The 12,222-nt window shown below is 40.1% G+C and overlaps 1 protein-coding gene across 1 annotated transcript; it reads right to left on the minus strand.

Annotated features, from left to right (window-relative positions):
• Positions 1-4,991: 4,991 nt before the first annotated feature.
• LOC147116564 (thyrotropin-releasing hormone receptor-like) lies at positions 4,992-9,635 on the minus strand. The gene is made up of 2 exons (XM_085989523.1): positions 8,538-9,635; positions 4,992-6,373 (listed from the first exon to the last, which is right to left on the minus strand). The coding sequence occupies exons 1-2, from the start codon at positions 9,333-9,335 to the stop codon at positions 5,951-5,953; spliced, it is 1,221 nt and encodes a 406-aa protein (XP_085845649.1). The 5' UTR covers positions 9,336-9,635; the 3' UTR covers positions 4,992-5,950.
• Between the last annotated feature and the right edge of the window lie 2,587 nt (positions 9,636-12,222).

Below are 12,222 nucleotides of genomic sequence, written 5' to 3' on the forward strand. Positions count from 1 at the left end.
ATAAGGAAACAGCAGAGAAATTAAACAAATACTTTGGCTGCGATTTTATCGATCAATGCGGCTTGGGAGCGGGTCAGGTGGCTTCCGGGTTTCAGTCCTGCCCCCAACGACATCCGGCCCACGACGTGATTTTGTGTCAATTGGCCTTGTTAAGCCCGCCCTGCAGGCTTGCTGGAAATAGTGGAGAACCAAGGATCTAGCGAGAATGCGGAGCTGAAAGAAATTAGTATTAGTAAAAATATAGCACTGGAGAAATTAATGGGACTGAAAGCCGATAAATCCCCTGAACCTGATGGCCTACATCCTAGGGTTTTGAACGAGTCGGCTATAGAGATAGTGACTGCACTGGTTGTCATTTTCTAAAATTGAATAGATTCTAGAACGGTTCCCACGGATTGGAATGTAACCCCACTATTTAAGAAAGGAGGGAGAGAGAAAACTGGGAACTACAGACCAGTTAGCCTGACATCAGTAGTAGGGAAAATGTTAGAATCTATTATTAAGTACATGGTAACAGGGCACTTAGAAAATAATAATAGGGTTGGGCAGAGTCAATACGGATTTATGAAAGGGAAATCGTATTTGACAAATCTGTTAGAGTTTTTGAGGTTGTAACTAGCAGAATAGATAAGGGGGAACCAGTGGATGTGGTGTATTTGGATTTTCAGAGGGCATTCGATAAGGTGCCACACAAGAGGTTATTAAACAAAATTAGGGCTCATGGGATTGGGGGTAATATACTAGCATGGATTGAGGATTGGTTAACAGACAGAAAACAGAGAGTAGGTCATTTTCAGTTTGGCAGGCTGTAACTAGTGAGGTACCACAACGATCAGTGCTTGGGCCTCAGCTATTCACAATCTACATCAATGATTTGGATGAGGGGACCAAATGTAATATATCCAAGTTTGCTGATGATACAAAGCTGGGTGGGAATGTAATTTGTGAGAAGGATGCAAGGAGGCTTCAAGGGGATATAGACAGGCTAAGTGAGTGGGCAAGAACATGGCAAATGGAGTATAATGTAGAGAAATGTGAAGTTATCCACTTTGGTAGGAAAAATAGAAAAGCAGAGTATTTTTAAAAGGTGAGAGATTGGGAAATATTGGTGTTCAGAGAGACCTGGGTGTCATGTACAGGGGTCACAGTCTCAGAATAAGGGGTCGGCCATTTAGGACTGAGATGAGGAGAAATTTCTTCACTCAGAGGGTAATGAATCTTTGGAATTCTCTACCCCAGAGGGCTGTGGAGACTCAGTCGTTGAGTATATTCAAAATAGAGATCGATAGATTTTTGAATATTAAGGGAATCAAGGGATATTGAATGGCGGAGCAGGCTTGAAGGGCCAAATGGCCTACTCCTGCTCCTATTTCTTATGTTCTTATGAGTCATCGGAGAAACTGGGTGCAGCCCTGTGCCTCTGTGCAGTCATTGTCAGTGCTTGCAGCACTCCAATGCTGTAGTGCACTGACAGCACTATGTTAGATGAAACTTCAAACGTAATGTGGCCATGCTCCCTTTAAAGATCCCGGCTGAAAACACGTCATGAATGAAATCACTAGACCCTCTCCATCTCATTGGGTTGGGTAACGTGCTGGGCGGGCTTAATAGGCCCCATTAAGGTAAGTTCATTTTCAACAGTGGGATGGAGCTAGCAGCGGGGTCGCGACCCGACATGGCCACCACCTGCACCAACCCACCAGGGTAAAGAAAATTCCGGCCCAAGTGTAGCACTCTCCATTGTCATCTGAGCCAAGGTCACCACAGACAAGGGATTGAACCTGGAACGCTGTTAGTCCAAATAGCTTAGCTACTCATTGGCTTAACCAGTTGACCCATTAGGAGAGTGGCCCCATAGTATATTCTATTGAAGGAATCATTCTTATAAAAGAATGGGAAGGTAACTAAATTAGAATTATCAGAACAAACAAAATTTGCATGGTTTAATTTTTAATTTTTCAAGCCAAAGTAACATATGTGATCCTTCTTGTCCTATTAAAACACAAAGTTCATATCACATTACACCTCCAATAGCACGGCATTGAACACAAAATTGCTTTATACGATAGTGGTACAATAAAAAATTATTTACAAAACTATGATGCATTTGGAGCAAACAATACATCTGGTTAAAAAGACTACAGTTGTTAATACTTCCAAAAACCACAGCAAGGTGAGAGTGTGCTAGCAACTTAACGTATCTCAGTCATATAATTAACACCAGTTTACAAGATCAAGCCTAAGAAAAAAGCAAAATATATGTACACTATGCAAAATTCAATCGTTTTTAAATTGTATACATAGAATGAATGCAAAGCCCACTGCGGTTAACTCATTCATCACTACTGCCTCGCCAAAGCACAACATTTTTGTGTCTAGGCTGCTTCTAGAACAAATTGAAAAAGATGTAATTAATTGGACAGTCTAGTGACCTATTGGTAATCTTCAGTCCTAGAGCAGCCTAATGTCAAAATTCACTTGTGGTAAGCTGGTCTCAGCAGCCCACCAGCTCGACTGCCATGTGAAGCATTAGTATTCTGACTCACAGGAAGCAATGACTAAGATGTTCATCTCAGCTTATAACCAGTCAGCAAGGAGCACTCGAAGTAGATGTAGAAGCTTGGACTCCTATGTAGGAGTAAGAGGCCTTCGTGACAGGAAAATGAAAGCACAAGATTGAAACGTCTCACCATGCTTCACATAATGAAATTTTGAAGGGCAGTGACTGTTTGATTCAGCCAAAGCTAATTGTTAAAAATATATTTACGCATTGAAAACATGCTCTCTTGCAGATGGAATAGGTAATGAATAAATGAAGTAAATGCATGCTGTTTTACTAAGCTACTTAGTAATGTGAAACATATTTATCCAACCTATCCTATCCTGCCACACACACACATGCATGCTGCACACTTTTATATTTCCTCCTTCAGCTGGTAACTAAAAAAGCAGGAGACATGTCACAGACGCAATCATAACTTTTAGTGCTAAAGCTGTTCCATGTTAAACTACTAGATGCAGCCTAGACTAGGTCATTGCAGCAGTATGACGGCACATTACATTATACTTCCTCCTTCAGATGGTAGCTGAAAGAGCTGGAGACATGGGCTAAAGCTATTCCATCTTAAGCTGATGGATCCAGCCTAGACTGGGTGATTACAGCTCTATGATGCCAGTGCTTTAAATACTACATTATCAGCCAAACAGATTCTGTGCAACTTTTCATGCATAAGACACAATATCATATATCAAAAGTTACTTATCTGTGATTTATAATAAACAGCTTCAGAACAAATACGATTTAACACTGCAATGCTCTGTGCATTTTCTCTGTCAGAATATATGTATGTATGTAACTGAGCTGCTAATCAGTTTAATACATACCTCACCTATATGAATATATTCTGACACATTGTTATACTGTTGCAAACATTAACTTTGCATTACTTTTAAGGTTACTTGATCTTCTTAACAATTGACACCACTGAAATACATAAGCATCACTGTATGGACTGGATTTAACCACACAAGGTGTTTGCATATAATAAAATAATAATAAGAAAGGAAGTTTTTGAGCAAGCACCTAAACAGCTTGATATCTGAAATATGTCTGTAAATACACAATAAAGTATACAGAATATAGACATAGTTACACTTAACATGCTATAAAGTGACCTTAATCATAGAGTAAAAATCAAATAATTTAAAAGTAAACTTGGGTTTTGGTACAGGAACAAAGTAAAACAGATTACAGTAATGGCGAGCACGCCACAGGTACTAGCAATTAGCCAGAAGAGAAACTCAGCAGAACAGCCATGACATACTGAGAAAACAGGTATATTCCTGAAGAATGGTTTCAAAATCTTGATCATAATAATAGGAAATGAATTTAAAACTGCTTTCTAAAATTATAATGTAAAGTCATCTGTTCTTTAATTGAGCTACAATACCAAATGGGACAATAATATTCCAATGAGGATCCAGTAAGAAATATATTTAAACAGGAATTATGTATTCTAAAGGGCTCAACTTTGCTTTGGAGAGTTTAAAGTCTCTTTTAAAAAAAAATTTCCAGAGCCCCTTTTTTGTATTTCTGCACTATGCACTTCCAATGGCCATGAGAGTTGACAGGGTCTTTTTGCTAGGCCCCCATTTAAGGCCTCCCTCTTATTTTTTGTTTCCCTGTGGAGAAATTGCCAGCGACAGCATTCTCTCACGCTTTCCCTGCAGCAGCATGGCTGAGATAGAGAACCAGGCGAGGACAGGGATCAAACCTGTGGCCCACCCCTCCATTATGCCTATTCTAGATGAGGACATGTACAGTACATACTTCCCATTTTCAAATGAACAAGCAGCAGTGCTGTCAAGGAAGCAGCGAGAAACTACGAGATCCAGCGATGGACCAATTAACATAAAAATTACAGCTTGAATGAGGCCAATGTGGGTTTTATTAAATCTTCTTTGCAAAATGCAGTCCACTGTAAATTGGGCTTGCTAGCCTGCTCATCTGGTTTTGCTACCTATGCCCCTGATCACCTGTAAAATTAACCTTATTCTTTTTAAATAGTGAATTGAGAAAGCTTTCGCAAATAAGGGGAACTGTGTAACTCACACACTATGAAGCCATCAGGGCAGAAATTGGTGCTTGTTTTCCAGCTGGAAAATGGTGGCTAAATTGACCATCTCGCAGGGCTATGGCCTGTGCCCTAAGGATGCCTGAAAAACAACTGACGACATATTGGCCTTGCATATGCTAATGAAGGGCCTAATGCTTGTTTTAGGTCCCCTCAGGGAAATTGGGCTGCCCTGAGAGGAGCAGCTTTTCCAGACATGGATGTGGCCTAGCTACTAAAAAAAAGTATTAATTATTTTTTAAAATTCATATGGAATACTGCTACTGGTCACAATTGTCATTAACCCACCACCCCCCCCAACAACCCCCAGCCCCCAGCCTTTGCTGTCCACCCCCCCCCCACCCCCGAGGGCTGACTGCCTGTGAAGCAAGCGACCCGAAATTCATTTTCTGAAATGGTCGAGCTGCCTGTGGAGGTGCGACCGGCACCAGTAGCTTACCTTAATTACTGAAATGAGGCCCAAGGCCCAATTGTGGGCCGACCTTGGACTTCCCGGTTAAGGTGCGTGCTGCATGAGTGAAGTAAGCACCATAACACTGAATCCGGCCCTACCCCACCAATTTGCCCAGACCCATTCGGGGCAAAGCCACTGCCTGTATCAAAGGAGGTGTAACCAGGGGGAGGGGCCTTTCAGGCTGGGTGTTTCTTCAACCCTGACCTGGTAATCTTCCAGCAAACCAGTACACCCAGTGAGAAGAGGTGCAAGGGCCTGCAGGACAGTGGAAATGCTGCCCACCAGGTATACCAGGCCTAGGACGCAACCTGGGTGCCCAGAGATTTGGAAAAAAAAATTGTAATTGGCCCCTTTATAAAAGGGGTTAATGGGGGGCATACACATGTTTCTGGGCAGCACTCCCTCCTGCCCCAGGAGCAGCTGGCTTCCACTGGAATTATTAACATTCCCGACTTGTGGGGTCCTGAGATGTGTCGCTATTCGCGCAGGCACCTGCCAGCATATTTTAATGGGAGGGCTCCTCTGAGCCCAGAATGACTAGCAGGGTCAGGAGCGGAGGGTCCCAGTCGGGCGATCTTGGCACTTATACTGGAAACAAAGGGCTGCAGATTTTCAAGGCCACAGTTGTTATGACTTCAGCTGGGCATTGCAATTCCGCTTAAGAATTAAAATTGTGTCCAATGATTTGTAATTATGGAAAACAGTTTTAGTGGTATGCTGAGTAAGGTGCTTTCATGGGCAATACTTATGGCATCTAAATGTTCTACATATTCCTTGGTTTGATAGCCAGAGACACAGTTTCCCTATTTTACCCTACACTGTTGTACTTCTGATTCGAACCATCTTAAATAAAGGCCTTACTTTAAACAACACTAAAGTGCATCTGCTCTTTTGTTGTCGATTTACTAGCTTCCTTTTTGATGTTGGTGTCTTTCTCCTGCTGAGCCTGCTTTTCACCTTGTTGCTTGTCAGTAACTTCAGGGCTCCCATTGATTGTATCTCGCACCACACTGTAATTAAGAGGAGTTGTGCACAACGGACGCCGCTGAGTGTCAACTTGGCTACAGTTGCACAGTTTCTTGAAAGCAGATCTGAATTTCTGAGACATTAGATTATAAATGACAGGATTGATAGCACTGTTGGCGTACACACACAGTCTGCAGAATAAAAGGAACCAGGCATTCTCGTATTGCTTGTCTATGAAGGAATTAACCACTACTATTGTTCTGTATGGCATCCAAAGTAAAGCAAACAGAATGACCACCACAGCCAGCATCTTAGTGACCTGTAAGGAAGCAAAATCCATACATTGTGTTGAGCCTTTTTAGGTTATCTTGAATAAAATGCATTTTCCTTCAAGAATATACTTTCTTGCACTTCTTAAATTATTTTAATACGATTTGATGACAAATAACATTAATTTCCTTTTATAATAAACTTCTTCGAGCAGTTTTTGGATGTATTTTAATTCAATTTAGTCATTTGAAAACTGATTGTTTAAGATTTTGAAAAATGAAGGTATTTTCCATCCTCCAACATTAATTAATATGCTTTCCATCATTTTATGCTATCTATTCCAGACCAGCATTCAATATACAAGACTTTAGAATATTTCAAGCTTTTCCTCTTCCTTTTTCTTGCATATCCAAGCCAAATGGGATCCCGGGCTAAAAGGGCAGGCTTTCACCAGTGGGGCTTTGCATCTGGCCACCAGCTGACATGCAAGAATAACCCGCACGTCTATCCTTCTGATGTATAGCCAGATACTACATAAGTTCCAGATTCTTTCTAAAGCAACACCTGGAGTACTGTGTACAATTCTTGTTATTGTACTACAATGGGGACATCCTGACTTTGGAGAGGGTACAGAGAAAAGCAATAAACAAAAACTGGAGATTGGGCACCTAAGATCCAAGGATAGACTAAGGAATCTGGAAAATGGAAGGCTCAGGAGAGAATGTTTTAAGATTCTAAGGGGTATGAATAAATTAAACCCCAACAAATTGTTTGTAATTCTGTAATCAGGGAGCATGGACTCCAGCTCAGAAGAGGGAAGGTGAACAGACAGTTTTGATTTAACTACTTTATGCAGAGGGTGGCATAATTCATTAAATTTAATCTATTACATGGCGGTTTCGCATTTCAGGTCCATTCAACCTCTAAGCAAATATAAATGGGATATCAGATTGGCTCTCCCAATACCCTTCAAGCCAATCACCTGAGCTCCACCTACACAAACTCTAACTCATCCACTGCCTACATCCTAGTCCATACAGGGTCTTACTCCCCATTATCCTAGTCCCCAGTAGCCTACTTTGTGTCAGCTTGGCTCACTGGTAGCACTGTCAAAGGTGCTGTATTTCGGATGAGACATTTAACCTGCCTGATCCCATTGCCCAATTCGAAGAACAGGGGAGCTTTCCTGGCCAACATTTATCCAATAATCACCACCATCAACTCTCATGTGTTTGTGGGACTTTACTGTGCACTCTTTTTGAAGTGTAGTCACTGTTGTTATGTAGACAAATGCAGCAGAAAAATTGCATGTAGCAAGGTCCCACAAACAGCAATGAGATAAATGATCAGTTGATCTATTTTTTGGTGGCATTGATTGAAGGACAAATGTTGTCCAGGACACTGGGAGAACTCTGTTGCCCTACTTTGAATAGTGCCATAGGATCTTTTACATCCACCTGTAGAGGCAGACAGGACCTCATTTTAATGTCTCCTTCAGCATTGCAACATTCCCTCAGTACTGCACTGAAATACCTGAACTATGGGCTCGAGTCCTGAAGTGGGGCTTGAACCATGGCCTGACTCAGAGGCGAAAGTGCTACCAGTGTGAGGCAAGCTGACACTGAATGCATTGTTAGAGGTATTTAGGGAAACCTTGTATTGCATCTGACTTTTGCCACAACTGTGCTAATAATGTTTGGTGCTGTCACTTAATACACAAGTGAGAAATGTTTCATTTCACAGTAGCGACAATTCAGATTTTGATAGGCTCTAAAATTCATCCCAAAAATTGGAATTTTACATTAAAGGGACAAATAAAAACACACTATCAACGATACAGTTTTAGCTCTTGTTGAGTTGGAGATTGTCCATCACTGAATGATGGTGTATTGATAAAGGGCCCACAAAAAACTAAAATTCCAAACCCGGGAAGGAAACATTTCAGTTTTGCAGGAAAGTGATCCTTACTGTATAATTTGTTGAAGGAAAGTAACTCCTGTATAATCTTCACATGTGCTGCTCTTTATCACCCCTTTTATTTTCCACTGAACTTCTGACTGTTTTCTTTACTTAGTATCCAGTCTACTTTCATCAGCCTCTCGCCCTCATTAAAATGATTACCACTAAAGCCCACGCTATTTCGTTTAGCTTTTCCAGACAAATAACAGAATACAAAGTCATATCCTGTCAATTTCCCTAGAACACTACATTACCTGTTTTCTGGACGAGATGGCCCCCTTGCTTGTCCGGCTAGAAGATTTTGAACTGTTACGTTCTGTCCCAGGGCGCTCCTTCCAACGCTCGGTTCCTGTTTCAACTTGGTTTGGAATAGAACTAAGGAAAAGGACCCGCCCAATCAGACCATACAGCACTGTGGCTACAATCAGGGGAATCACATAGAAGATGGTGAAATCAATGAAGTAGATGGGCAAATAGAGATTCCTGGAGACTTTGTAGCCGCACTCAGCATTCTGCCTGCTATTGATGTTGATATCCACCAAGAAAAACCACAGCATGCAATAGAAGGAGGTAATTACCCATATAAATGCTAGGATTTTCTTGGCTCTGGAGACAGTGCACATGGACTGGGCTTTTATTGGATGGCAGATGGCGATGTATCTTTCCACAGTGAATGCTGTGATAGAACATGATGACACATTGATGCCCAAGTATTGGAGGTAGGTAATACCCAGGCAGCCTGCATGCCCATAGATCCATTCCTCAATCAGACTGTCAGAAATATTGGGTAACCCTGCAGCCACCAGGACCATCAGATCAGCCACAGCAAGACTGACGAGGTAACAGTTGGTCGGGGTTCTCATGTGTCTGGTGGTCAGGACCACCAGGACCACCATAATATTCCCGATAATTCCAGTTCCACAAACTGCCAACACCAATAGCACCGAGGAAGCCTTGTATTCTGTGGATTTGTAAATCAAGTCAGTCCCAGCAGAAGCTGGATTTGCCAGGGAGATATTAGTGGGGGTCAAAAACCTACTCACGTTTTTCATAGCGGAAAGAAAAGTTTTTCTTTCTCAAGGTTAAGAGGAGATAAAGGGTTTAACGTGGATGATGATGCTTCTACGGCCCCACTGAGTATTAATGTGCTGAAAAATAAGCAGTTCCGATTATTTACACTCACAATATATTCTGTTCAAGACTCCATTATTAACATACGCACACCACACCAAAACTGTTAACTTATTTAGCACAAAAGATACAGACTGATTATTTAACCCCTTGAAGACTGAAAGACTCTCCAGCTTTCAAAAAATGTGCTCTTATTTGCTTAGAAACACCTTGAAAATGGATTTCTTCATAGATGCCTAAAGATTGATTTTATTTAAAAAATACTAGAGAATTATTAACGTTCAAAGATTTGTTCATTCATAATGTTTTTGGAATCCATTTTAAAACATAACCTTGTTAGTTTTCTTTTACTGAAGAAATGCTACTTAATTCATCAAGTGGTTAAATACTGTAATAAATATATCTGTCATTACTATATAACACAGAAGGTCTTCAAATTTACAAGCACATTCTTCCATTGAGCTGTTTCATCCCTTTGCATTTTTTAATTCAATCTTTCCACTCCAGGGTCTTTAATATTAATTGATTATTAAAGCTTCCTATAATATGTGATAGTTAGTAAACTATTGCTACAAACATATCTGCATTTATTGATTCAAAATAGCAACTTTAGCATACAATTACACATAAGCACCTCACATATAATTAACAGTTAAGTTGATGATATGTAAAACAAAAACAAATGAACCCAGATTAGCTAAAGCTAACCAACATCTCGGATTCTCAACTTCCTTTCATGCTGTGAGAAAATGCTAATACATTTGAAAATACTAACCATCCCCCTATTTGCAATTGTCTTCCTTTTTACTTTACAATCATTACAGTTAACGTTTGAATTAAGCAAGTAATGAGTGTAATCGGTATAATCAACATAGTCTAGATTTTTAAATTGTAAAAAATGTTTACTTCATGTAAAGCTTCATTCGTCGGTCTTTTATTTTCAAAGTCTTTTACAATGAATATTTGCTTTTTTTAGTTTTGTAATAAAAAATTCTAATCAGTTTCCTTCCTTCAAACTTAATTTTTTTTCTAAGAATAGTAATTTTCTAAGTAATTAACTTACCTTAAAACAAGATCCGCTGCATTGGCAACAGTTGCTTCCTGAGAAGGTTTGTGTGTATATCTTTGATTTCTGTACCTGATGAGGCAAGGTTGTATGGCGAAAGACTGCAGAGCCCCCTGTAGAAGACTTGCTACAATATGTTCTGTAGTGTATTGTGGGCAACCAGCTCCAAAGTGGGCTGATATCATCCCCTTCAATCAGCCACTAGTCACATGCTTTTGATCTGAATTTATGTTTGTAGCCATAGTTACACTGCTTATATGCTTCCATGGTTACACTGCTTACATTCTTACGTGTAATTCAACAATTTAGTCATCCAATGTCCATCAATTTCAAATCACACTGGCTTTAGCACCATATATGTAGTTATTAAGTCCTTTTCTTCTTTTGCTATTGTTCTATAGCTTGTTTTTGAACATATTGTTTAGCTGCAAATTATTATATATGCATTATATAGTTATTTTGGTAAAATCTTTGGAGATATTTCTATAATATAAAATGCTTTCAGTAAATAGACAACCTGTTGAACATGCTGAAGCTGCTACTTTGCCTTTTTACTCGTGTTTTTGCAGATGATTGCGTGGTGCATATACAGACAACAATTATCTTCCACTACTTTATTTTGCAGAACTTTCTGACTAATTGATTCATTAATTAGCTTACAAATTAACTATAAATGGATAACAGCAATAATAAAGATCCACCTTTTACCAATGAATGAGTCAGTATTTTTTTTCCTAGTCTTTTTAGCGATCTAGTTTGAAAGGCCCTAGTGGTGGCACGAATTTCTGTAGTTAACTTCTTTCACAGGTTATTTAACTCTTTTGAGAACTGTGTGTTATTTTCGGCTTTTGAAATATGTGCTTGTTTTTCTGTAATATTGCAAAGAATTGTGTCTTTTGTGATGATAGCTACAGTTGAGAGAAATATTAATAGTAAAATCTGGCTCTCTATCAACATGCATAATTAATTATAAGATTCAATTCTGATCATTCAGAAACAAATGAAGCCTCCCTGAACAATATCCTCAATCTCTGATGCTGAGTGTCCTAACTTGTGGTGTGCTTCTGCAATATTGTTTTGTTTGTACATGTAACCAAATCCCCCCCCTCCCCCAAACCTTCCCATTCTCAAACCCAACACAGATTGACCTGGTATGGAGAGGGGTAGGCAGATCGGAGGAGTATCCCGTGGCTCTGCTCCCGGGCCTGGCTCAAACAGCAATTCACAGAGTCAGGATGAGGATCGCTCTGACAGGCTGCCTGCTGGTCTTGTCTGTGCCCGGGTGACGCTGGAGAGGGAGCATGCAGTGTCTGTGGGAATGCTCGAGGACTTCCGTGAACAGTGGGCACCGCAGGACGCTCATTGTATAACTGACAGATGGAACAAAATACTGATATAGTTTAGGTCTCTATTAGTTTGATTAGACCCAGTTAGATTATTGTTAGTGGTGCCCTCTTAAAGGGGGCACTTGCAGAACTGATCTTTTGTCTGGTGCCACCTTTGCCGGTTTAATTAACAAAGACAGAACCTACTGGAAACTGGAGTTTAAACAAAACCCTTTATAGGACTGAATAAAACAGAGAGGGGGGAGAACAGCAACTGAAAGTCAGTGATCAGGTGATCTTATCACAGGGAGGGAAATTAATGGATTTTATAATCTGCAAATAGGTTTTTTCTTTTTATCTCAAATTATTAGGATAAATAGAACATAAGAACATAAGAAATAGGAGCAGGAATAGGTC

The sequence above is a fragment of the Somniosus microcephalus genome, chromosome 6 (genome assembly GCF_052327205.1).
Source record: "Somniosus microcephalus isolate GS21.2 chromosome 6, FLI_Smic_1.0, whole genome shotgun sequence".
NCBI classification, from domain to species: domain Eukaryota; kingdom Metazoa; phylum Chordata; class Chondrichthyes; order Squaliformes; family Somniosidae; genus Somniosus; species Somniosus microcephalus.